General features: G+C 33.2%; 3 protein-coding genes across 17 annotated transcripts; 1 reads left to right on the top strand and 2 right to left on the bottom strand.

Moving 5' to 3' along the window:
- Positions 1 to 1,095: 1,095 nt before the first annotated feature.
- Positions 1,096 to 7,036, bottom strand: LOC101264746 (embryogenesis-associated protein EMB8). Of its 15 annotated transcripts, none has more exons than XM_026032478.2 (6): positions 6,465 to 6,940; positions 6,189 to 6,311; positions 4,140 to 4,292; positions 2,547 to 2,689; positions 2,346 to 2,470; positions 1,096 to 1,852 (listed from the first exon to the last, which is right to left on the bottom strand). In XM_026032478.2, exons 3-6 carry the CDS (start codon positions 4,263 to 4,265, stop codon positions 1,833 to 1,835), a joined length of 414 nt encoding a protein of 137 aa, XP_025888263.1. In that variant the 5' UTR covers positions 4,266 to 4,292; positions 6,189 to 6,311; positions 6,465 to 6,940; the 3' UTR covers positions 1,096 to 1,832. The 15 variants fall into 15 exon arrangements, 13 of the variants coding, with proteins under 13 accessions (XP_025888263.1, XP_069143980.1, XP_069143970.1 ...); XM_069287879.1 differs by having other exon boundaries at positions 4,161 to 4,292; XR_011211049.1 differs by lacking the exon at positions 1,096 to 1,852 and adding an exon at positions 1,966 to 2,266 and having other exon boundaries at positions 2,665 to 2,689; positions 4,161 to 4,292.
- Positions 7,037 to 8,553: 1,517 nt separating this feature from the next.
- On the top strand, positions 8,554 to 19,488 carry LOC101055509 (Hop-interacting protein THI002). The gene is made up of 14 exons (NM_001278986.1): positions 8,554 to 9,083; positions 10,197 to 10,316; positions 11,510 to 11,579; positions 11,795 to 11,908; positions 12,447 to 12,530; positions 13,427 to 13,477; positions 14,401 to 14,430; positions 14,582 to 14,644; positions 14,801 to 14,866; positions 15,043 to 15,171; positions 15,607 to 15,642; positions 16,358 to 16,477; positions 17,987 to 18,172; positions 19,378 to 19,488. The coding sequence occupies exons 1-14, from the start codon at positions 8,554 to 8,556 to the stop codon at positions 19,486 to 19,488; spliced, it is 1,710 nt and encodes a 569-aa protein (NP_001265915.1).
- Positions 19,489 to 20,164: 676 nt separating this feature from the next.
- Positions 20,165 to 24,778, bottom strand: LOC101265663 (metal-nicotianamine transporter YSL1). Its single transcript, XM_004245414.5, has 7 exons — positions 22,479 to 24,778; positions 22,236 to 22,408; positions 22,062 to 22,156; positions 21,852 to 21,986; positions 21,543 to 21,732; positions 21,354 to 21,468; positions 20,165 to 21,276 (listed from the first exon to the last, which is right to left on the bottom strand). Exons 1-7 carry the CDS (start codon positions 22,822 to 22,824, stop codon positions 20,339 to 20,341), a joined length of 1,992 nt encoding a protein of 663 aa, XP_004245462.1. The 5' UTR covers positions 22,825 to 24,778; the 3' UTR covers positions 20,165 to 20,338.
- Positions 24,779 to 27,202: the final 2,424 nt, after the last annotated feature.

Here is a 27,202-nt window from a genome sequence, read left to right as displayed (position 1 = left end):
TTAAATTTCAGTAGATACAAAATGGTATTCATTAATTTCTTTTCATTTATTTGAGTTATTTTTAGAAATATATTTATTTGTAGGAAACAGTTATAAATATCTTGTAGAATTAATCGAAATGCATGACTCAAACACCAAGAATTATTTTATTAATAAAAAAACTCACCTAATTTTTAGGAAGAAGACGTTATCCGCGTAACTTGGAACAAAGAAAAAAAAGACAAAAGAAATGGGATGTGTATTAGTACAAAAAAAGATGAAGTTGAGGCAGATAAAAAGGCACATGTTAATCTGAATTTTGCAAGTGCTAAGGTTTTTGTCCATATTGTGAGTCACTTTGATAAATCTAATGACAACAATATCAACAATGATCAACAACTATAATTATTAATTGTTGTCATCATCTTTATCTCTTCCTCAAAAAAAAAAATATATATATATATATATATACCTCTAATTGGTATTATCCACTAAATCAGTTTTTACACTTTAAAGAATGTCGTATAATACAAGCAAGCACAAATTTAGTTGATAACTCCACTTAGGGTTATTGTCCACCCTTTTTTTGAAATAGAAATGATAAAACCCAACCTGTTTTAACCAAAAACCTCCCATATGACCCAATACTGTGCATGTATATACAGATCACCATATGTAGAATATCGTATTTAGTAAATTTTTACACATGGTTTGGATGGTTGTTGCATATTATTTCATAAGGTATCATATTATTTTAATAAATATAATAGTTGAATAGATTGCACCATTAATCTCCAACGTTAATATCAATGATAAATGTACCAAAAAAGATTTATCATGTTCTATATATATACTCCCATCACATGTGGATCAGTCCTCGGGTGCAATGTATGTCTTCAATACAAAGATTAGCTGCAATGTATGTCTTCAAGCGCAAATTTAATAAGTTGTGCATGCACTCATGCAATTGAACAAGATTCAGGATTTGAACTTTATGTGTTCTGAACCCACGGTTCATTTGATTTGTCCAGACGGGGTCATAATTCCATATTAATTTAGAGGATCACAGTCATTAGGTAGTCCTTCTAAAGCACACTTAAAGATGAATTATCCACCTTTCATCTTTTGTTCTCAAACTAATGTATCATGTGTGAAAATAGTCTCTTGTATACTTTTTGAAGCACACAAGTTAAATTAGGCCTAATAAACAAATTGATCCTTTTCCATAAGAAAAACCAATAAGTCACAAAGCCATCCTAACTGACCTTCCCATATACCACCAAACATATTTATTTTAGCTCTTCTCTTGAGACACATGGCAACATCCAATTTTGAGATGCAATAGATAAAAATGAGACTGAGTAACTTTGTTGCCACTTGCCAGTCCTTGAAATTGTTCCTTTGAGCTGTAAGCTCTCAGAAAGTAAAATTGAATATTTAACTCGAATATGATTATCTAGCAGACTGAGACTATAACAAACTACCAGTGCTTCGCCTGACTAATCCATATAAATTATAATGAATAAATCGAGTCTGGAGACTGAAGAAAATACTTTGAACAAACAATAAGAAACTGCGCGAAAAATACTTTGGCAGAATTGCACGACAAACAATGAGAAAATATCAACAACATAAAATGGGCTATGAGAATGATAATAGTATCAACAAGCACAGTACCTTTCTGATAAGTTGATTGCAGAACTACTTCGATCTATATTCTTTTAGCCCTCTCTTTTTTCTCCCTTCTCACTTTTGCTTATCCTGCTTTCTTTTTTTTTTGAGGAGAGACACAAAGAGATGGAATATTTCTCTTTACATCACAATGAGACTTTTGACTACGTCATTGCAATATTCTAGATAAATTGTCTGTCTCCTATAAAGATCCGAGAGTCAAATATGGAAAAATGTGATTCTCTACACTATATATCTTATACAGAGCACAAGTAATTGGTGCAATGCTTTTCCTAGAATCTGGTCACAATTACATTTCATAAAAATCCTTCGCATTTTATTAAGTGAAGTAACTCTTGTATTCAAACGAAAAGTGTGAAACGCCTATTTGATAGTAAGTTAACCAAATTGCATAAGGTAAAACTGTGATGTGGAAAAAAAATCCTACAACAGATAACTAACTACATATGTGTATTATCTAAAGGAAACACAAAGTTAAACATATACTCTCTCAAGTTTCAACTTTATTGCATGGAATTTTAACTTAAATGATATGATGTTCAGATTTTGTCCAAGAAGAATTGCACTTTAACTGTCCTGACCATGAACTGTAGACCTATAAATGGAGTCTGAAGTACGATAAATAACAACAAACAAAAAAGAACAATGGAGAGTAAATGGCTGAAATGACTTACTTGGATACAAAGAAGAGGTGTACATACATTTGTAATGGAATCTCAGTTCATCATCAACAGTTTTGGTATTGACAGCTAATGATATATTAAATTCACCTTGCACATCTTCAAACAGTAGAGCATGCCTATAAACAAGAGATCTAGTTTAAAAGAGGAAAAATGTACACCAAGAAAAAAAAGAAAGCTGAATTATGAAATTACTTTAGGAAAATTTTGCGGAAAAAATTTGCTAATGCTTTATCATAAACATTGTTAAAGCCCTTATGGAAATCTTCATCTGCAATGATCAAATTGAAAGGATTGCTCAAGAAAACAGCACCTGAGAGAAGGCAAGAATGAGATTCCTGCAATGAAACAATAAAATATGAGAGATGGGCAGTACATGACTCCTGCAAGTACATAAATTGAAATTATGAACTCAGAGCAATGGATTGAAAGGTAAACATAGACCAAAATAACAACTCCAGTGAACGCCTACATACTTGTGACCAATCATCGAGCACCCCCACCTTTATTATGTCTAATTAAATTGACCGTAGATGCATCAGTAAACAAAAAAATTACTAGAAAGTAGTTTCTAAGAATTCAAGTACTCCATCCATTCCGACTTTATTACATCATTTGTCTATAGATTGTCTTTAAAAAAACAAATAGTGCAATTGATAGGCAATTTTGTTGAAGACAAACACATCAACTTGTAGTCAATTCTTTTTCAAGAGTTGTTTTGATCCAGAAGAAAGAAAGCACTATGTTGACCCAGGACAAATGAATGGAGACAGCAGTGCTCAATTGCCTACGCAAGTATATAACAAGCTACCAGATAATGGCATAACTTCACATTATATCAAACACATGTCCATTCAAGATTTACTGCCGACTCTCCCCGTAGATATTGATTGTACAGTGACTCCAAAGATAACTTTCAATATGATTAAAAAAAAAATTTCCAGTTCAATGAGTGTTTATCGAGATGTTATGTAGACTTAAATTAGGCTATAACGGAATAATAATAACATAGCGACAGAGATGAGGTTTTCAGAAGGTCGATCTCACATCATTTGAACCAATTGAATTACTCAAGACGCATTAAGAATAAACAAGGTTTTGGGGTGTTCAGAGGATGAAGAATCATTAAGAGGATCATATTCCATATCCATGGAAACATGGAATACAGGGGAGGAGAAGGGGGGGGGGGGTGCACAGTTAATAAAGTGGAAAACCTTGGAGACCAAGGTTCAAGTCCTTACAAAGACAAAAAAGTATTAGGTGATCTCAGTCTTACCATCTTCCTAAGCCTTGGTGGACAACGTTACCTGAGCTTGTGCTAAAGGTAGAAAACATCCAGTGGATTAGTTAAGATGCGTGCACGCTGGCCATTAATATACACTATCTTTATATCTTTATAAGAAAAATAGAACACCATTACTAGATGGTTTAATCATCCGGAAGCTCATGAAACCCGATCCCATTGACAAACATTCAGCTATACTAAGCACAAGAAAAATTGAGAAAAAGAAGACTGGGACACAACTAAGCATTTTTCCTTAATATACTATATGATGTAATTATGTTAGGCACTAGCATCCATATCTAAAGTTTTCACGTTTTTCTCAATAAACTATATGATGTTGGCCAGATTACTAATACTCTGCAGTATTTCAGTACTAAATTTAAATATGCTAAAAAGTTCAGCATAACATCACATTCATACCAAACATTCTTTAGAGCAGCTCGTACTGAAGATGCAAGGTAGATCAGTACAAAGACAAATGGAAGAGGAACATTGATAAGTACAAAGTGAATTGATTGAGTTACATGTCCCAAGCAGCGAACAAGAATATTTGCTCCAAGAGACCAGCCTATTGCATATAAATTTGCCGCAGGATAGCGGTTGCTGACATGTGCCACCACTTCATACATATCACGAAGAAATGACACTGAATAGAACTGCATAAATTAGCTCATCAATAAAAAATGAATGGATGACTTTTACATGGCAAAAATGATTGTGTTCGACATTACTTTGAAGAGGAAGAGTATCTTAAAATAATATGTTTCACCTTAATTATATCAATTCATGACCAGTCGTATGTTTTCTCCTAACAAATTGACAAGCTAAAAAATCTAGAAACTTTGACCAGTACCATTTGAGAATAAAGCTGACCAAATTTGGAAATCATGGAGTTAATATCTTGTTTTATAGGTGAAAATGGGGCTAAAATGATACTTATAATAATGGAATTAATTATCAGAAAATTCAGAAGTTCAATGAGAAGCTATAACGATATTCAGACTTTAGAAAGTCTACAGTTACACATCAAGAATTGGGTAACAAAGAACTCCTCTCTATGCAAAAAATGGAAATACACATTGATATCCTACTTTGCCTGGGACAGCTTAAACATAAAGCTATCTCTGAAACTCCGGTATGAGCCAGATTGTGAATTTGAAGATGTATAGATGAAGAAACGTATCCAGTACAAAAGATGTGGAAATCGAAAATTTTAGAGATTACTATTGGAAATTCTTCCGTAGTTGAACTATAGGGTGGACTTGGAGAAACCTTTCTAACTTATTTCCGTTCACTATGTTTAAAATCCTTTTTGAAATCACTAGTGAAAGAGACCGGATCATGTCAAGCAAGGGAAGGAACCAACATTTTGTGAAGATAAACTTTTGAGCCCTCCCGAAACAAAAGTCCAAGTGAATATTTGCATAAACAATAGATATAATCAACTTTAAAGAGCTTTTATCTACTAATTGATGCAATGGAAGCAGAAACTTATACTTGGTTCATAAAGATAATTCTTTTAGCAATCATATGAAAATGAGATTTAAAATAAAAGTCCATCAATGGACTGATGCCAGAAAAAAAAATACAGAAAATATACTGAGCTGAAAAAACAAGGAAGCAAAATGGGCAAGCATATAGATAATTGTTCTACTAGTTAGCTTTCTCCAGATACTTCTCCTTTTCTTCATCAGTCATGAAAGCAGTGAGGGGGAAAGACTTTCCAATTCCTATAGGAGTCTTGAAGTAAATTTTGTTCTGAGCAGGATCCTCAATGCTCATTTCAACTATTGGCACCCACATAAATAGCTGCTTACTCTTAACTCCAGTCATTTTCTTCATTCTTCCTTTCTCCACGTAGGCAGTGACCTCTGTGGCATAGCTAACTAGAGTTTTTGTTGCGACAAAGTAATGCTCATATGGAGCCTTTTGTTTCATCCACACAAATCCAGTGTCGCGAACACAGCCACATTCTTCAAGGTCTTTAAGAGCGAGAACACCCATGGGAAATCCCAACTCTTTCAGCAGCTCAAGAGAATGACTATAGCACTCTTCAGCTCCATATACAATTTCCGCTCCTGCACGCTCATCTTGGCATGCTGTTTTATCGCTGGCCATTTTGCGGTGGTATAAGATCGAAAAAGTTCTGTATTGCAAGGTGCAGTAATTCAGGTTATTGTGTGATGCTTAAATATACAGAAAGCAGAAAGGAGAAAGAGAGGACAGAGCAAGGTTGTTGACTGGCAGTTGTGCAGAAGGGATGTAGTTGATAGTGTTGTTCACCTAACTAGTTGAACAAAACTTCCAAAAGAATGGAGTCAATGGACAGCACAATATCAATCAACCGTCCACAAAAAGGCTGCCAATTCCCACCAACTAACCATACCAACAATTTTCTCTTCTTAACCAAAAAGTCTGATTAACAGATTCAAACATTGGCTAAACTCCACCAAAAATCACATCAAAGCAATACCAGTGGGGAGAAAATTAAAGATCAAATCTTTACTAACATTCCGATCAATCAAAGTAATGAAAGACCAAGATGAGAGTACCTGGGAGTTGTCACGGGGCTATCTCCACTTTTCTACTATTGAGCACCACAACTCTCCAACCCGTACTTCTAGCTCTCAGTAGCGTATGCCTCACGTACGAATCATTGCTTCCCCCAGTCAGCCCTGGTTGCAATTACTCTCATCAGAACAGTTCCATTCTATACACACACCCTTACTTTTACAATCCAAAATTCAAAGCCAATGTGTATGCCATTCTGAAAATTGCCAAAAATTATTAGTCTATATCAATAATGAAGCAATAGAAAGAAGACCCACAAGCAAAATGAGCAGCGGGGAGTCGGAAGGTAAGCTACGATCGTCGCCGGATACCCAATCGAGAGCGACGGAGCCATCATCCTTAGTCCGCAAACACTCTCGCCGGAGACGAACTGACCTAAAGAAAGCTGCAAAAATAGCTTCTATATGGAGATTCCCATCGACGATGGGATAAGAACTGTATGGATTATGAAGGGATTTAAAAGCAGATAGAAACTTGTCTCCAGCTCCGGCTATGACTTCCAGTGATGGATGAGGAACTTTGTCGTCCGACATCGTGGTGGCGCAGCTAGTTTTTGGACGGCGGAAGGTGACGTGTAGGGGAGGGGAAGAATTAGAGAGGTTTTTGAGATGGCGGAAGGAGGAGGAGATAGGAGTGGCTCTAGCCATTGTTTGGTGGTGCTGTCTGGTGCAACTATAACAAATAGTACATAAACATGGAGTATAAGGACTAAAAAACAAGAACGAATACAGAGAAAACAAAAATAAGTAGATAATATGTGAATAATAATACTAGTATTTGCTACTATTTTTCTTACTTTAATATTTAACTAATTCTCGATGTCTATATATTTCATGTAGAATTGTATTCTTCATAATATTTTATCTATTTATTTCTCTTCAAACTCATGATCAACCTTTTACGTCTCTTCTTTTTACATGATTGAAATATTTCAATCTTATTTTTCGTTTAGTTTATATATATATAACCACTTTCATATTGTCCCTAATATCTAATCTTAATTTCACATTTTTATTAGGTTCATCCATTCATTTCAACGCGATCATATTAATTATTTTAAATTTTTAATGTCAAGTTCTTGATTTGATGCATCTATCTCAATAAAATCTTGTTAGAAATGCAGTACTAGAAGAATGGTCAGAGCGCTTTTTAAGGGCTTATTTGGCCATCCGATATGATATCATGATATGAAATCATAAGATAAAATTTATGTTTTATAGACATGCGATATGAAATTTTTGTGTTGTATATTTTCCCATAAACATAAAAATTTCATGAGTTTAAAATTATTAAAATAGCCCAATTGTTTATTCAATCTTATCAAATAAAAAAAATTATAAAATCGCATAAAAAATTATTATAAAGGTATTTTTGTTTTTCACTTAAGTAATTGTTTCATCTAGCATAATTTTTAATTAAAAAAATTGAACATAAATTATAGTGTACTAGTTTTTAATACAATCCTTCCACATAGTATGAACAAGTTCCTCAAGTTGAATTTGCATTTCTCGATCATGTGATAGAGAAGACGAACTAACATTGTTACTTTGAGTCATTTGTTGGTCAATATCATCCGCAACTATATTTTCATGTTTATACACCATAAATATTTCATCACTTTAACAATCGGGTTATATGAATTAAAGTGACTATATGTTAGTGAGAATAATCAATTTTATGTCGCGTGAATAATAAATTTTTAAAAATAATGATGTGATTAGAAATTTTATTTACATATGAAATAAATGATTAGTAGATATAAACATGCGGTTATTTTAACAAAATATAAATTTGTATATCAATTTTTGTATTAAAATATCTCAAATCATGATATGAAATCACATCTTGTGATATGGAATCATGAGTTGGAATCAGCATGAAATCGCATGACAAAGCTGATTTCATCTAACAATACCATATCGTGATATGATATCGCATGATCAGATACTTACTAAGTGTAAATATTTGATTTGTCTATGATACTATTAATACTTGCTTTTATTAACCCAAAAAAAAAAAAAATCGAAACCAAAATGACACAATTGACATTTACAAGAAGTTATGGGTGGAAATGAATTTTGTTATAGTATACCTAAAAAGTTCATTTTGCGAACTACTCCATATAATCCATAATATTATTTCCCTTCCATCAAAGTTCAGTAAATTTGTCGTAACCCTCAAAAGTTATAGCTTTGCTGCTTTAGCCCAAGCATTTTCTGTTTTATGCTTTACTGGTCCTTGTAATTTGCATCAAAACTAATTTTGTCACATGTACTTCGTCATTAGCTCGGAGATTCACATTAAAACAGATTTTCGCCATTGTTAACTCCTCCGCTGTTTATCACCATGTCCTCAATCGTCGACCAAACGGAATTGCAAAAAGAAGTAGAAGCTCCGGCCACCGTGACTGACCCAGGAGACACCGCGATCCTGTCGGGTGAAGCACCAGCAGACGGTGCTGGAGATCCGAAACACGAGGAATCCAAGGAATTTGCTACCCAATCCGGAGATGTACAGTCAAACGATGCAGACGCTTCAAAACCTGACGACAAATTGACGAAATCCAACGAGGCTAGTGATGCAGATCCCAAGGCAAATGAGGGAGATACTTCTAGCGAGTCTGGAGATGTACAATTGAACAATGCAGAGGCATCGGAGTTGATCCGATCGAACAACTCAGATGATTCAGATCCCAAGGTGGATGAGCCGAAGGGTGATACTGTTGAATCTAATGAAACGGGAAGTAACTCGAAGCAGCTAAAAAAGGATGAAGGTAGCCGAACATTTACAATGAGAGAGTTGTTGGATGAATTGAAGAATGGAGATGCCAATGAAGATTCTGAAGCTGAAAGAAGAGAAAGCGACACACCTCACAGGTTTGTGTTCGCTGGCTTCTCTATAAAATGCAATGTACCTTTCAATTGCAGAACTGAAAATATCATTCATGTGTACTTATCAACTAAAAAATTATCATCAACAAGCTAGATTGAATCAGATGCTTCTGTAGTAAAAGTGCATTCTCGAATGTATAGCTTACTCATCCAAGTTAACTATAAGCTGACTGCAGATATGATCATGATGAAGATAAATTAAAGACAAAGATAAGTTTAATACAAAACTAGTTAATTGAAGAAGCTGATGTATTGTCCGATAGTAGAAATGTTACAAAGTTCAGGTGGTTTTGATGAAAATGATCATGAACGAAAATATATGAAGCACAAACAAAATTTGAGAGAAGTAAAGAAGATTATAGTATAACAGACACAAAGGCAAGTAAGCACACTCACTTGGAGAAAATAACCATGAATGAAAGTAAACAAAGCACTAACAAAATTTGACAAGAAAATTGACATGATTGAAGAAAATGATGGTTGGTTTATGAGTTATGACCATGCCAGCATCTGAAGGTATCACACCTTGTCTTGACCACTGATATTGTTGTACGTATAACGAAACACAAAAATAATTTCTAAAGCACAAAATGAATTCAAAGTATTTCGAGTTCCTATATGGCATAGTCATGGGTTAATAGCTGAAAGTTTGTCTCGTGTAATTCATGTTTCAAGTAGTTGAGGCTTCTGTTTTGATCCTTGAGAATAGATTCAGACACCATTTTCTGAAAATAAGAGCTATACTTAACACCTCGTGATGATGTAACATCAATCTAATCCCAAATTTGAATCTGAATTTGAAAGAGTTAAAAGGATTTAGTTCCATTTGATGTTAAAATAATAGCTCCTTATAGCTAAGTTCTCCGGAGATATGACATCTGAAGGCATTTTGATTGATTTAACTATGCAATCAATTTATGCAACCTATCATCTTTTGAGTAATCTCTGCTGTTTATTTTGAATCACTTCTACAACCACAAATACTTCAGCTTGACCTCAATACCTCATGACATCTACTGTTTTTCATTCTTTTCTTAATTGAACATTAAGAAGCCTATAACTTACATTTTCCTGTTACTTGTGAATTTGGTTCTCCAGTCAACAGAGCAGTCAACAGCACACAGAAAGTAATGCTGCCTTGGATTTGATTAACAGTGTCACAGGTGCTGACGAGGAGGGCCGATCTCGCCAACGAATTCTAACATATGCTGCCCGGAGGTACATCTAATCTTTAGCACCATTTTAGTTATGGTGTTGCATATCTTAATTGGGCTTAGGCTGTCATTCTGAATTCTAATTTCATGACAAGTTTTATGGTTTGTAAATCGAGAGGCCTCCAGACAATTCACTTTCTTCAAGGAGTCAGAGTTCTTTTTTTTTTATTTAATAGGTAATAATGATTTTATTGAGATTTCTCGAATACTGAGTGGATTCCGGGAGTGTACATTGCAAAAGGAAAAAATTCAGTTCCTCTTCAATCCTGTAAAGAAAGTAGAAGTCTAACGTGGTATCAACTTCGTTTCCACAAAACTTGACACAAAAGCAATTATATCTATCTGAGCATTCTTTCCTTCTTTTCTTCAGAATACTAATGATTTCTTTCACTGTAAAGCATCCACCATACAATTGAACTGTGGTATTTAAATTTTGAACTTAACCAAATTCCTCCTCTGGTCCAGCTTATCAATATCTCCCTTATTGTCTTTGGCATGGTTCACTTCGCCTCAAATATATCCAATAGCATGCTCCATATCCAATTGATTAATTTACAGTGAATGAAAAGATGATATGCATCTTCGTATACTGTCATACAAAGCACATCTGTTATAGGTACATTCCCCTTCTCTGTACTCTGTAGGTTGTGCTTGGTTAGGCAAGCCTCCTTAGCCCCCAGCCAAGTTACACATGCCAATTTATGGGGAGTTCCGTTTTCCAGGACTTTTCTCCATGGATGATCTGAATGTGAGATATTTACCCCTTTAAAGTAGTTTGTGACTTGATCTGATAGAGTATTCTCTGAGTGCTCTGTGTAAGCTTGTTCATATCAAAACATGAGTCAATTGAATACTTTGAAATGTTCCGTTAGGACCACAAAATGAACTGCTATCTTATGGGAGACGAAGAAAAAAACTTGGAAAAAAACGACAGTTTCAGCATCTATCCCATGTCATGTTGAGAACAGATTCTCATTTCTGTGTCAATGTGGGGTTCTTGGTGACTTTGTTTATTTTCTCTTTGTGGTCTGGTTAATGTATTCTTCACTTTTTGGATTACAACAAGTATGTTGTTATTGGTCTGGTTAGTGCATTTGGCACAATTCTTGTGGATCAATTTTCTGAATTGCATAGAAATATTTCACATATTAAGCTTTGAGTTCATGAAGGCCTATCTGAGTTCTGATCTTTGTACAGGTATGCTACTGCACTGGAGCGAAATCAAGAAGATTATGATGCACTGTATAATTGGGCACTGGTTCTTCAGGTAATTTGATTTCTCAGTTTTCTAGACTGATTGTCTTGCAATTTTTCTTTTTGTCATCCTATGCAAGCTTTATCTAGGAACGACCTAAAGATAAGGAAAAATGATTTGAGAAAGAGTAATCCTATTATCTAATATCTACTTATTGAAGGATCTGAATCTTCCTTTCATGAAATTATTCATGGTTCAATAATTCCTAATTTTGACTTTTCATGCAGGAAAGTGCAGATAATGTAAGCCCAGATTCCACTTCACCTTCAAAAGATTCTTTGCTCGAACAGGCATGCAAAAAGTATGAGGAGGCAACCCGCCTTTGTCCTACGCTGAATGATGTATGTATTCAAAACCTTTTATTATTTTTTTGATTTATTTATTTTTACAATTCATTTATTTAAGATGTAAATTTGTGTAAATGTAACTGGTCTAGGCTACATTGTGATGTTGGATTAAGTAGTATTTACCTGAAGATCAGAGTACTTTATATGAAAAGTCACTATTTATTGTCCTATGTTATGATCTCTCACTATTTCATACATATTAGTATTCTCTCTGATGATTCTTTTTGATATTATCTTCTCATTATCCTCCAGCAGCAAAACCCGCTACCTAGTATCAAATTGCAAATTTAATACTGTATTTGTCCACTTCCATTGAAGTGAATGACATTAAGTTGCAGTAGCAATTCGTATTGCTTGTAGAAGTTTCCTATCCTTAACATTGGCATGCACCCAACCACACGCGCACGTGCACACACAGACGTATATATATATATACTTATGACATGGTATGGAAGATTGGTAAAGATTTCTTCAGCTGCTGAACAGGCCTTTCCTTCTTGTTTTATCTCTGTCTTGTTCCTATTTATCTCAGGCTTACTACAATTGGGCCATTGCAATATCTGATCGAGCCAAAATCCGGGGTCGTACAAAAGAAGCTGAAGAACTTTGGAAGCAGGTATTGTTAACTTTATTATGTTATTTCTCTATTTTCCTCATGGGCGAAAAAGAGTCTGTTTGGTCCTAATAGATGGAAGCATCTTTCCTCATCTATGTTTCTATGTTCTGTCAATAGATGTATAACCTTTGCAAGAACCATGGATGAAGATATGCGAAGTTATTCTGATTTTTTCTTGATAAGTAGAAGTTATTCTGAATTATTGTAACATCTGAACAACCACTTTGGTACCATTGGCCTTTTTATTTCTTTTTTACCTAATTGAGGGACGGTTTGGTATCAAGAACTGGTTTCCTGTTTTAAGTTTCAAAATGTGGAAAAGAGAATTCAAACGATGGTGTTGTAACTGTTCCTGTTCTAGATACATCTTTCATGCATGCACACAAACACCAAAAAGAAAGAAAAATGTGTCTCTGGTTTATTTGTTCCCTATTCTTCTCAACATCCAACATTACTCTTACCTTTATCCCCCATCCTCAATACTACCGCTCCCACCTTCTCCCCAACCCCAACCCAATTTTCGTCACCATATTCTTACCATTTCCTTCCCATATGTTTTTTCCTCTTCATCTGTTGCTGTCGCCCTTCCTATCCTCTATCGCTGTTCCACATCATTCCCTTCTCCCACCTCTGAACTACCTTTCCACGGCTCACTAGCATGTTCATCCTTTTCTGCTTTCCAACTTTGTTCAAAAACTGCTTTTAATCCTGCCAACGTTCTTCTATTTGGTTTTTAAAACTTATATAAGTAGAGAAGATGTATTATTTTGATATTTCTAGAAATATTTTAGAATACAAACATAATTTTTATGCTTTGATTGGCAACTTATGATTTCATCAAAACAATAAAACTCGTCCTTATTCAAAAAACTTTTCTTATTCTTCTAAATTTTCAGGCAACAAAGAATTATGAAAAGGCTGTCCAGCTCAATTGGAACAGTCCACAGGTAATTTCTAATCTAGTTTAATTAACCGTAATAGTTTCTATTAGTCCCTGTTTTTTTCTTACCAGACTATAGTTTTTTCGAATTCTATTTTTGTGAAGGCTGTATCATCACAAATACCAAGATATTCTTCTGATTTTTCCTATTTATTAGTACAAAGGCCTTGTAATTTCTTTGGGTGTACCAATTTACCAGTATATCATACAACTCTTTCTAAAGGATGCAGTTGTAGTTATTTAATATTTTTTTATGTTGAACGATTTTCTATATGCTATGCTTGTTAATTTCTGGTTAAGCATCGGGATGGCAATGGGGCGGGGAGGATGCGGGGTAGGGCGGGTTTCAGGTTGTGCGGAACGGGTGGGATGCAGGGTGGGTTGAACTGTGTTTTTAAAACTAATCCGGGGGCAGGTTGTGGGGGTATATGTGATTTTATGTGGGTTTAAACTTAATTTAATTTTTTTACATGTTATAAGAGTGATAAATTATTATTTGTTAAGATAATTTCTTTAAAGCTACATTCAAGATAGCAAATGAAGATGGCTCAATAAAAAATAATTCAAGTTCTCACATGTTTCCCAATTGACCTCTAAAAAATAAGATTTGAAGTCACTATCCTATTAAATTAATACAACTTAATGTAAAAGTGAATTTATTTTTATGAGTTTTATTTTTAGTACCAAATTTAACTAGAAAAAGAAAATATTAAAAAACTATGGGGGCGGGTTCATGCAGGGCGGATTAAAACTTTGCGGGTTAAGCTCAACCTGCACCTCCCCATTTCCATCCCTAGTTAAGTAGACGTTGGCCTTCATTTTATATGTATTTTGCTGCTTTTCTCCTTTTATTTTACCTTTTATTGATCTACTTTTGATCTCTTGTCCTTAAGAGTTTTTCCTACTCTAATGCCTCGACTGTCATTCCAGGCATTGAACAACTGGGGACTTGCCCTGCAGGTATCTTTACTTGAAAACCCTATTCTGGACAATCTTTTCTAGACTTTAAAATATTGTTAGTGTAGTGTATGTCTTTATAGTTCCTGAGTTTTGCTGTGTATTTCAGTTTGCTGAATGAAATCTGATCTTATGCATTTTGAAATACATCCAGGAACTCAGTGCAATTGTTCCTGCAAGAGAAAAACTAACAATTGTCAAAACAGCGATCAGTAAGGTACTGGTGTTATTTGACACAGAGCCTAAAATCTAAATATGAAGAATAAGCTGCAAAATCATTTAGGTCCAGTAGTTTGGTAGAATTCTAAAACAATTGTTTATATAATTTTTGTTTATGCTCACACGTCACTCATCAATTCATATGAACTTGCAGTTTCGTGCTGCAATCCAGCTGCAATTTGATTTCCATAGAGCAATCTACAACCTTGGAACTGTTCTGGTGGGTTTACATATTTGCTCCTTCTGGCTTCTGTACTTGAGACTTGGGAGAGTGTTGATCATTTACAGCAACCTCCTCCTTTTTCAAGTGAAAATTGAAAAAACTCAAACAATGTGAATTGTGAAAGGACAAAGTGGAAATGATGATAACCTTCTTTTTGCACCATCCTCTTGCAGTATGGATTAGCAGAGGACATGTCAAGAACAGGGGGAGCTGTTACTGCTAAAGGTATTTCTCCTAATGAGTTGTACAGCCAGTCTGCGATTTACATTGCTGCTGCACATGCACTTAAACCAAATTACTCGGTATGTCATTTATATTTAAAATATATGATTCCATTTTATCTCCATTGTATTTCTGTTTGTATAAAAAATGGTTGTGATGATAAGGGGAAGGAGTTCAGTGGTGACATTGAGTAAAGTTAAGAAATGCGTCATTTTTAATCCGTGCCTTCCCTTCCAATTTCTTCAAACTAATCTACCACTGACATGGTAACTGTTGGTGCTGGTGTCATTATCACTTATTAACTCTATACTCTGGTTTGACTAACCGTATCAAAAGAGACTAAACTATGTACCCTGGTGATACACATTGCTTGTAATTCAAGATTTTAATCATAATTCTGCTATCTTGTGAAGGAAAGTTGGCATCAGCAATCCAGTGCTATTCTTCTGTTTTAACTTGTTGTGCGGTTCTCAATTTCTCCGTTGTCCTCATTTCAGCTGTCTGTTGTTATACAGGTTTATACAAGTGCCTTGAAGCTTGTGAGATCTATGGTATGTATTGTTGCTTTGATCCTGTAGTCTCTGAATAGTCCCCTTCTTATTTTGTTGTATTTGTTTTATTATGCTTGAAATGTAGGAGTATATTTGAAATTATATGCAGCTAAACAGAAGGGCACCCAAACAGGAGATAAAACTTATTTTTTGATAGATTTGAAATATTATAAGAATCAAAATGAGAGTTTTGTGTATCTTTTTAACATATAGATGAGGGGAGAAGGTTTCGATTCAAAAAGAGTGGATTGCATTTTGGCATATCATGGAATAACAATTTTTCATTATGATGATCAAAATTCAAAATGGTTAAGAGCTTATATATGAAAAATCAAGTACTCCTATATTCAAGGGAGCTCTTTTATACGGCAAAAGCAAAAGGAGAAGGGTCAATGAAAAGTTGGTTTTACCTCTTAAACTAATCTCTCTGATTGTTGAGAAAATAGAGAACAAGTTTTTATTTGTTACTACACAAGATAATTCTGTAATTCTAATTTTAATCATTACTATGTTGGATCCCTTCCCTTTCTTTACTAAAAAACCCTCTTGCTTTGCCGTCAAAAGTCTAGTGAAACTAGCTCTTATTATGTAATATTTTGATTATTGAGATAAGCATGTGTTGAAGCTTTTTCTTCTTTGGGCATATTTGATCTTACTAGGAAGGTAAGTTTGTCAAATAATGCAATCAAGTTCTAAAAGCACTCCTCTGTTTCAGCTACCTCTGCCCTACCTGAAGGTCGGATATCTCACTTCACCACCTGCTGGTAATCCACTCGCACCACACAGTGACTGGAAGCGTTCTCAGTTTGTTTTGAATCAGGAAGGACTTCAACAGGTGAAAACATTCCATGCCTCAGTTTGTTAACAATAAACGCTCAGTATTTTTACGCGATCCTGGCTCTTTTTTTCTTCATGGAGAGTTTAAAAGTCTAGCTTCATATGGAAACCTGTCTTGCATTCAAATTTTTTCATGCTATGAGGTTTCACCACAAATATAATAGCATATCTAAATTAAGCTAGCGTTTGACCATAGATTTTCCCAAATAATGTTGGGAAATCAGATTTGGGTGAAGTTTGGATTGAAATTTCAAAATGTTTTTGGCCAAGGTTTTCGGAGACATGTCATCTTTTTCTTTTGAAAAGCATGAAACATGACTTGTACCCATAAGTTCTAAAAACTAGCTAAAATATCCATAAGTTCGGCACAAAATTATCATTTTTATAATAAACTAGATAATACATTATCCTAAAATCATAATACAATACTTTAATAAAAGCTACTAATAATACAATTACTAGTTACTATAATTTGTCATATTAAAGTTAGTTACGAAGATTCGTTAGTGAAAAACTAAATAATAACAACAGTACTAACTAGCTATTTTTCAATATAATATTTCCACATTCTACGAATAATCTCTTCACGGTGAGTATGCATTTCCAGATCAGTTGACTGAAAAGGGTAGGTAGGAATTAGTTGGGGTCATAAATAGATGAGCTTTTTTATAAAATATAGAAGTTTAGGGTTAGTTTTAAAATTTAAAAGGACATCAGCCACATTTTGGTCCCAAATCACGTTTTTAGTAGATTTTGGTATTTGGTTTCAAAATTTCACAAAAAACTAGACAAATTCTATGGCGAAACATATTATGCCCCAAAAAGAAATTTATGGTCAAATGGGTCTTAAATTGTTTTCAACTACGGAAAAGTATGACCAGATCACATTGTTGGACCTTACTATTGCTTATCATTATTTGCATGATCCTTTTGAACTTCTAGCCTTGCATATCAGTTATGTAAAGCCTACCATGTCAAAGGTTTGTGACTATTTGCATTTGCTATTTTGTCTTGAACTGGAGAATTCTCTATTTCCCTAAAGGTCAACCTTAAATCCATTTGATGCACTCAAAGTGATATGTTCTTCTTTTAGATCAATCAAGTAGATGACAAGATATTTTTGCCTTTTAGTAGTGATGAATTATGTGACCATTTCATTCAAAAGCTTAAGTTGTTAAAAAAAACACATGTTCATGTTCTTAGTTATGAATTCAACATGTTCCTTCACATGCAACTCTGTTTTTCTTTCATGGCCAAGCACATGAAAATTCTTTTTGATAATAGGTGGCAGTGAGACTCGAACATAGGAGATCAACCTGATTTTAACCATGTTGAAGTGTGTGACCAACTCATTTAAAAAGTTTAAAGCTATACCGAAAGAGAACACATTTATATTCTTAATTACGTCTTCAACATGATGGATCTGAATGCTCTTGCATGTCTAATTCTATATATAATTGTAGCTTTCTTACTAGTAATTAACTAATTTCCTTTCTTGCTTGGACAGATCAGTAAAGTTGATCAAAGACACATGTCAAGTAGCCTTTCATCAAATTCAGCAGATATGAGTCCTAGTAGACAAGCAATTAAAGTTGATGTGCCAGATATCATCTCTGTATCAGCCTGTGCAGATCTTACATTACCACCTGGTGCAGGCCTCCGTATTGATACGATTCATGGGCCAGTTTACATGGTAATTCTTCATGCTTTCTCAACATACATTTTCCACTTATGATGTCTCCTGCGGCTACTTCTGATAGTTAGTTGAGCTCATGGATAAATATGCCTTAGAGAGCAGTAGAAATTTGATTGCTATATTCTCTAACTTGATCAGAACACAAATCAGTCCTATACAAACCTATAAATTGGAGACATCATATTCTCTGTCAACAAGGCCAATGAAAATTACAAGTCATTTATGGTTTATTTTATAAGGAGGGTGACTAGTTATAATTCATCAACAAAAGCTAATGTTTTCTACGTAGGGTGTTCTAATTGCTTCCTTTAGCAGATGATTTGATATTCTTAAATTCATTGCCTCCTTTGCAAAATGGGCCCATCCTTTCATAGTGCCTTTGCCTATGTGTTTGAAATTTATGGAATATTATTGCCATCAAGCTCGGACCTACCCTTTACTGGCCTTGACCTGTTTGCTGTGATGGCCCACTCACCTTTCTTCATCTTGTGATGGGAATTTGGTTATCGTTTAGGAATGAATTGACTTTTATGATCTATCTACGCCCATTTTTATTATGTTAAATCTACTTTTTCTCTCCGTGGTCATAGTGAAAAACCTTCCATGATTGTAATGCCCTTCTTCCCGCTCTTACTCTCATGCCACAAAAAGGCTTACTTTGGTATCATCTGAAAACTGCATTTTGGGTTGTCTTCAGATATTACCTTCTCTTTGAACAGACCCATTTGTCATATCTTTATCAGTTTATCTCACTTCTAGCCCACTCAATTACATTTTCACTCCGGACTTTCCGGATTGGAGATTATTACCTTTAGATAGGACTTGTTTTCAGGTTTGTACAAAGATGTTCTGGTAATTTCGCAAACTTTAAGCTACCGTTACAAAGTGCCGTACTGCTGTCTACATTTGATCTGTTCAGAAAACATATAAAATGGTTTCCCAGAGGTGAACATGAACATTGTGTGCAGATCGTCATTCTTCTTATTCGTGAAACACAACTCTTTAGTTTTATGTTCTCCATGATTTCCTCCTTGTAGGTGAAGGAGAGTGGGAAACGAAGTTTTTTAAATATGTTCATTTTAAGATTACTCTATTGATTGGAACACCTCCTAAATTTTACATTCAGTTTTGGAGTTATAGTATTCTACATTTCGTGGAAAATTTCCTTTTGCATGATCTTGTGACATTCTTCTATTTGTCAGATCGCTGATTCATGGGAATCTTTGGACTGGTGGCTTGATGCAATTCGTTTGGTTTACACGATAGGTGCAAGGGGCAAGAGTGACGTTTTGGCAGGCATCATCACTTCATAAGCTTTTTGCATGTAACTATATGATCAACCTCAATGGTGGGATTCCTGCTCGAGAAAAGCCTGATTTATTAGCCTCTGGAGTCTGTTGCTAATGTACACTTGTATATTATTTGATTTTTCACATGAAATGAGGTTCATTGAAGTTCCTCTTGTAAGCGGACGTACGTCACAGGACTACAGAAATTTGAGCTTGTACTGATGTTTCATAGACGTGGATTAAGGATGAGACTTTCTTAATTAAATTCTTAGAGGGTTCTTCTTGTGATCGTCTATCGAATTGATTTGCTTATTTAAATTGAAAGAGGAAATGCTGCATAGCTGTTTTAGTTATGCATTTGGTAAGGATTTAAGATATATTCAGAGACATTATAAACACGATTGATCCTTAATCATATCTAGTTACTTGCCATTTCTCAAGTTATTCGTGTTTTTTTACTGTAGTGCAATTGATTTTACTTATAATAATAATAGAAAACACTCTTTAAAAATCTCTAAACTATTGAATGCAAGCTTTGCACACATACTTGTGCCTAAAACATGATTAATTAGTGTGTATTTTCAATGTTATTACTCTCACCTCTCTTTCTTTATATGCCTTATTCTCTTTTCTATTTTGTTATTGGATGGATGTACAATGCTTACAGAAAACTTGTAATATTTTGCTCAGGATATCGAAATTTATTGTAAATGAATGCCACCCATTCTCATTATAAATTTCATCTGTGAGATACAACTTTATCAGTTCCTAGACTAAGAGCACAGAAAAAAATAAACGACACGAGCTGTAGGTTCTTGTAAATCAGTACATTAGTTATTTTCATTTTTATGGACCAGTTGGACACTGAAATTCTTCAAGAAGCCAAGAATTTCATGCAGATTGGAGGAGCTACCCTGGCCAAAGCAAGTATAGATGAAGGAAGAATCCATAGACCTTCTCCACAGATCAAACCAGAAGCAACTGCTGGAACCATCACCTTAGCTTTCTTAGAGTTAAGTTTATGCCACACAAACACAACCAAACTCCCTATACACATATCAATACCAAAATAACCACCAATTAGAAAAGGCACCGCCATCGCCATAGGCAATGGCATCCACTTCCCTATCTTCTCTGGAGAAAGATCTTTCACCAAATTTATGGCAACAGCAAATGCAAAGAACCCATAACACAGCTGCAAGCAATGTTGAGGTAAAGCTGAAACACCTTGTACACTGAGAATCGCCATGTTTCTATAGATCAATGCATAAGGTGCCTTGAATTCACCATTTGGATTGCCAATATCAAATGCATTGTAGAACAAAAAGAAGCATAATGGACCTATCACACAGCCTAAAGCTGTCCCTATAGCCTGACTAAGAAACATAGTTTTTGGAGATGTCAATGTTAAATGCCCCGTCTTAAAATCTTGCATTAAAATGCAAGAAATGTTAACTACTGACTTTATCAAACCACAACCAGCTAAACCAGCAATGACACCATGTTCTTTACCAGCCAATGCAGCCATCATGAAAAGTCCCACTTTACCATAGTTATATGCCATGTTTATGTCAGTCAAGCCTGAGCCATACGCGTTGCAGAAAGCTAAAGACGGAGCAAAAAGATAAGCTAGGATCACCCAATACCATCTGATCTCATGGAAAATCAATGGAATCATAATCACAGCAATAGTCCCCAATGCTAAATACCCTACACCTCCTATCCACATTGGAATTCTCTCTCTAACAAACGCTTCATCGTACTTCACATCCTCTGATTTCTTCTCCTGCCTCACCCCTGCTGCTGATATATCTAGTAATCCAAGTATTTGATTAATCATCATCCATACATAACAGTACTTATAGCTAAAGCTAAATTCTGAAGTTTACCTGGACTTAGATTTTTGCGTTTGAACCTCTCGTGAACACTAGACAGTGTGAAATACAATATCTTGGCAAAATTGTAGAGCCCATCACCAAGGAGGAGCGCGATGGAGATGAAGACCTATATAGCAACAAACATATAGTACTAGAAAATGATGTAGAAAATTTTGGAGAGAGAGATTATCATATATTAACCTTGTAACCATTAAGGCTTTTCATACTGGATTCTGATATATCAGCAGGGAACCATTCTCCTTTAAGTTTTGCAATGAGAGGCCACATAACACCCCATGAAAGAATTGCCCCAAGAAGCAATGATATGTTTACTATGTGTGGACATATCATTCCAGTTCCCACATAAGTCAAGCTAAAATCAAAGTAAAATCTAGACCACAACAGAAATATTGTATATGTTAGGCCATCATCATGTTAAAGCAGATTCAAAAAATACATCGTCATTTAATTTAGATAAGGGGTATTGAGCTTAAACTTAAAAAGACATACGTTTGTTTCCAGGCTTTTAATCCAAATGTAGGAAACTGTTGAAATCCACAATCCTGTTTGCCAGTATAAAACCACTGAAAGAAAGCCCAGCTAAAACTATAGGAAAAAAACTTGAGGAAGCCTTTCACTTGCTTTCTGCAAAATAATCAACAACTTATAGTAAATAATTTAAAAAATTACTACAAAAAAGAAAAGAAAAGGAAAGCTTACCTAGCTTTTTTATCATTCTTTCCATGAAATCCATTAATTAGAACAGCAGTTGCCATTCCAGTTGGAAAAGTCAACTTATAATCCACTATCAAGACCTGTGTATTCATTCATTGCAAAATGATGTTTTCATCAATTAATTAATTAATTTGAAATGATCAAGAATTAGTGAAGTACCTTTCTAAGCGGAACTAATACAAAAAGTCCAATAAAGCAAACTACAAGAAGATATCCAATCATCCAACCAATTTCAAGTTTCTTATAACTATCTGATGTATTTCCAACTGTTCCAACCCCTGCTAGTTCATATGTTTTCTTATCCATTCCCAATAAATAAGATCCTAGTCCACCTGAAAATTTTCAAAAATATATATATTTCACAACATTATCATAGAATCAAAAAAACATTATGATACCTACCTCCGAGAGCAATGCTGTAACACGCGACAGAACATGTTTGTATCATGGTATTTTCCTGTCTTGTGAAAGGAACAGACACAAACCCGAGCTTCTTAATGATCTTAGTCCATGCCTGAATGAAAACATAGGCAAGAAGAGCAGCTGATACATTGAGATTAGGATTGATCCCAGTTGTGAGGTTCATTTTCATTTGTATCACACTGTAAATGCTACCAATAATTGTACTAGCAATGATTCCTCGTAACGTGATTTGTTTTGTCCAAGGTTGAATTCTCATAGCACTCTCAGACAAATCTTCATCCTCATCCATAGCAACTTCCTCTAATTCTCTGTTGCTATTATTCATCACTTCAACTGCAACAATTCAATTATTATAAAAAATAATAACACCTTATGTTAGCTTCTTCAATGGTACAAGTTACAAATAAGATGAATACAATATAATGAGGTAGAGCTACTAATAGTTCTTGGGAATATTTTTACAAAAAAAAGAAGAAGATATTAAACTCAAAGAATGAAAACTTTTTATAATGAAGTAAACAATTCCTAGAGTTTCTTCATATGGGTTCTGGTCCCAGAATTTTGGATTTTGTACTCATATAATATTGCCTTCCATACTGTAAGTTGACTATTTTATTTTAGAGCTGAGTCTATCGAAAATAACTTTTTTATCCTACTAATAAAGTCCATATATATCTGACCTTCTTTAGATTTTACTTTTAAAATTATAATTGTTGTTTGTAGCGCATAAGTTGACTAATATTATGAGAAATATTTATTATTTTCTCATGTTACTAAGGAAAGAAAAATATTGTTTATGTATGTACCCACAAACACACGCAAAAAGAAGAAATAATAACCACCATATATGGAGAGAGTTTATTTAACAAGTATCCTGCGGGCATGCAGACCTTATCATTGATCTCTACATGACTACACGCATATTTGAGATTAGATGTTCATTTTTAAAAGTTATTCAATTATGATTTTATAATCTTAATTATATATATATTGAATTTTTAAAATAAAAATAGAAGACTTAGACGACAGTTATTGAGTTCGAAATAATACTTTTAGGATATAATTTAATTTCTATACACTAATATGATTAGTAAAGCTATGACAGAACTAGAGTTTTTACTTTTTTAAAAGAAGATGAAAAAGACAATGAAATTCAATATATTTATACATGGAAGTAATTTTTTTAAGATAAGGTGTCAATTGAATTGCTTCAATAAATATGACTGCTATATATTAGATCATATAAAATTATCTTATAGTTACAAGAAACCTTTTTAGAACAAGCTTAATATGGTAACTTAGAGAGTAATACAATATTTTATATACGATTAAGTTAATCTTTTTTTAAATTGTTTCAATATATATATATAGATATATAAGTAATAAATAAAACATGAAGATAATGAACTAGTAGAGGAGGTTCTTCCATCATAAAGTAACCCAACTTTTGGTTCATGTCTCTTTCTTTCTTTTGTGTTATTTTATTTTATGTTTAATTTTGAAATCTAGAAATAAACTGAATTTGTGCTCTTTAAAAATCAACCTTTTTGGACAAAGACGTGAATTAACCTGTAGTTCTCCAAAAGGCTATATAAATATATTCGAATATTATGAATGTGAATTATTTTTCGAATATAATGAGTGATATGTCAATTATATATGAATAAAATAAAAGATGAATAAGAGAGGTGGACAGTGGAAAATTCATTCATCTTTATCTGATTGGCTAAAAGAGTCAAAAAGATGCTTCCTGTTGGTTGCTTGACAAATGACAACTAATTAAATATTCTTTAAAAATTAAACTATGTATGATTAATTCTAAAATTACATAAATAATCAAATTTAAATTAATATGTATGTGTACATAGTGGTTAAGTAGTAGTGTTGTATAAAATGGTAGTAATAAGTACCCTCCCTCCATTTATAATTAGAAATTCTAACTTCAAGGATTGTGAGTGAAATTGTTTTTCATAAAAAAATTATTTTATATTAAAGTAAAATTAAATTAACTGAGTTTCAAAGTAAATATATTTCATCAAAGAGAAGCAAAAAAAAAAAAAAAGAAGAAGAGATGATGCTTAAAATTGGACAGGTTGGAACTACCTGTTCCATACAAAGAGAACAAAATATTCCTATCTATTTAATTTGTTCATTCTAGAAAGAATTTCTCTCTTTTTACCTCTCTTTAATTCTAGACTATTAAAATTAAAAAATATTTTAACATATTTTTAAATTTAAGATCACAAAAATTTAAAATTTAAAATAAAAGGAAGTAAATGAGTAAAATTATATTTAAAACATCATACTATATATAGATAAGCTAGGGAGAACAAAGTTCAGCCTAGCTAAACTAGCCGAATCCAAACACTAGTAATTATTACAAGAATAATATTTTTTTGATATAATATATACACTAGTGATAGAGAAATAATTGGTATATAAAAATAATCTTGTTTCATTTTGACTGATATAATTCAAACAAGTGGGCTATAAATATCTATAGGTATGGCCCCAAATTGGACTTTTTGTACTTGACTATATAAATTAGTTAGTAAAACAAGATCCAAACATTGTTTAATGCAATAATTAGAGTGTTTAAACAATTAGTACTTAGGAAACATTTAGCTGAAAATTAGGCATAAGAAAGAGAGGAAGACGTGGGGACTGACACCTAGCTATATACTTAATCATACTCCTTTCTTTACTCTTAATCAACTACTCACAAATTAATTGGAGTTTGTAGTACAAAATTTGTACTAATCCACTTTAGTTCTCAAGCTTTTCCAGATTAATTAAACATCATTATTTCTGAATAAAAGAGATCTATATTCCTCATGTCCACCTTGATTTATTTTTTACTTGTTCAATATAATTTTTTCTTTTAAACAATAAATAAATAAAAATTTCTTACACTTAATTCACATGATTAATTTTAAAAAAATACTCTCCTAATTATTTTCTCCAACTTTATCGTTAAACGACTATTTCTAAAATACTTGTAATTAAATTTTAGATTTTCACAATATAGTGAAAAATAAGTTTATAATAAATATAAAAAGTAAATTTTACGCTGATCGTCAACTTATACCATAATTAATGCTTAATGACATACATGGAATTTGTGCAAATGGTATATATCTTTCTTTGTTATGGCAAATCAAGTTCTATGCTTTGTAAAGCTCGAGTTGATCTTTTCCATACTTTATTATTAATCTCGTAATTACCAGTGTCAAGTAGCTTTAAATTACAGTAAAATTAGTAGTATAAACTTATTGTATAATTAATGGATTGATTTATCTTTTTATTTGTGCCTACCTCCACTACTTTTAGTGGAGTATCATCATCATCATCATCTCCTTGTTGAAAGCAACAAGAATAAAGAATATTATAAAAATCAGAAAGATGATATAGTACACAAAAACAAACTGTAATCAAATGCAGTTAAGATTATTGTACTTAATAATTTGACTTAATGAATGATTCAGTTATAAGGGTATGGGACATGGTACCATAATACTATTTAGATATTTTAACTAAATTATTTTAATTGAACATCTTAATTGATCCTAATAAAATACTGTTTCAATTAGATATTTTGATTCAAATCTTTAAAGAAAAATATTTTATATTTTTTTATTTATCTATTAAATAATTAAGTTAACCTCATAAAATATGTTATTTATATTAGTGTATACGCGTATACTAAAAGAAAATAATATGTTAGGAAAGTTGATTTTCTTTTTATCCACAAACTAGTTATATATGGTCCAAGTTGAAAACACCCACAAAGACTCAACATGCATGTGTTAGACATGAACTAATAAAGAAAAAAAAGAGTTGAAAAACATCCACTATCCGTTAAACTAAGATCAGATCCCTCCTATAGTAGTGTGGGGTTGAATTTTGAGTCCACATTTTTAGAAGCATTTAGCCTATCAGATCTATTGACTCAACTAATCGAAATTTTAAGTTTTATATTATATATTTTCAAATTTTGATCAATTATAGTATATAAAAAAACTCGTACTTTTACCATTTTATCATATTTTCATACGCGTGTATTTGTTTCTTGGACTTATAAAGAGAAAGAAAAAAAGTATTCGGTCTGAATTAGAATAAATAGAACACATCTTTGTTGCGTATGGACAAAATTATTCTCATAATTTCTACAATGACTTGTATGGTTAAAGAGAAGAATATATAAAGGAACAAAAATAAAAAGGTATTTTATCTTTGATTTGAACAATTGCATTAAATGTCTATCTTAAAAATCGAATGAAAACAAAAAAAAGAATATGATAATTGATAATTGATATTTGATTGATCGGTAAGAGAGGCAAACACACGCCACTTGATGGACGCTTCCAAATTCGAAAGTGACAATGTTTCACTCTTTTAAGTCAATGGTTTATATCAATTTGCAACTATGGGTAACTCATAATTACATTTCCTCCATAGCTACCAATTTTATTCACCTCCTTTCATTTTCTGCATTATTATTTTTCCTTTCTAGAAGTTTAGTCTCTTTCAAGTGTTTAATTTCCTCTCTAACTATTAATTTACTTAATTATTCCATCAAACCTAAATGCTAGGACAAACTTGATATATTGCCATCTTTGATATTTATTATCAAGTAAATTTCATGATTAATAAAGTTAATTAAGAAACATATACGCTCTAGTTTCATACTTGTCCAGTATATA

This window comes from Solanum lycopersicum, chromosome 8, assembly GCF_036512215.1.
Source record: "Solanum lycopersicum chromosome 8, SLM_r2.1".
Classification (NCBI taxonomy): domain Eukaryota; kingdom Viridiplantae; phylum Streptophyta; class Magnoliopsida; order Solanales; family Solanaceae; genus Solanum; species Solanum lycopersicum.
Note: the sequence above shows the minus strand (reverse complement) of the source record. Positions and strands in the feature narration are given on the sequence as shown.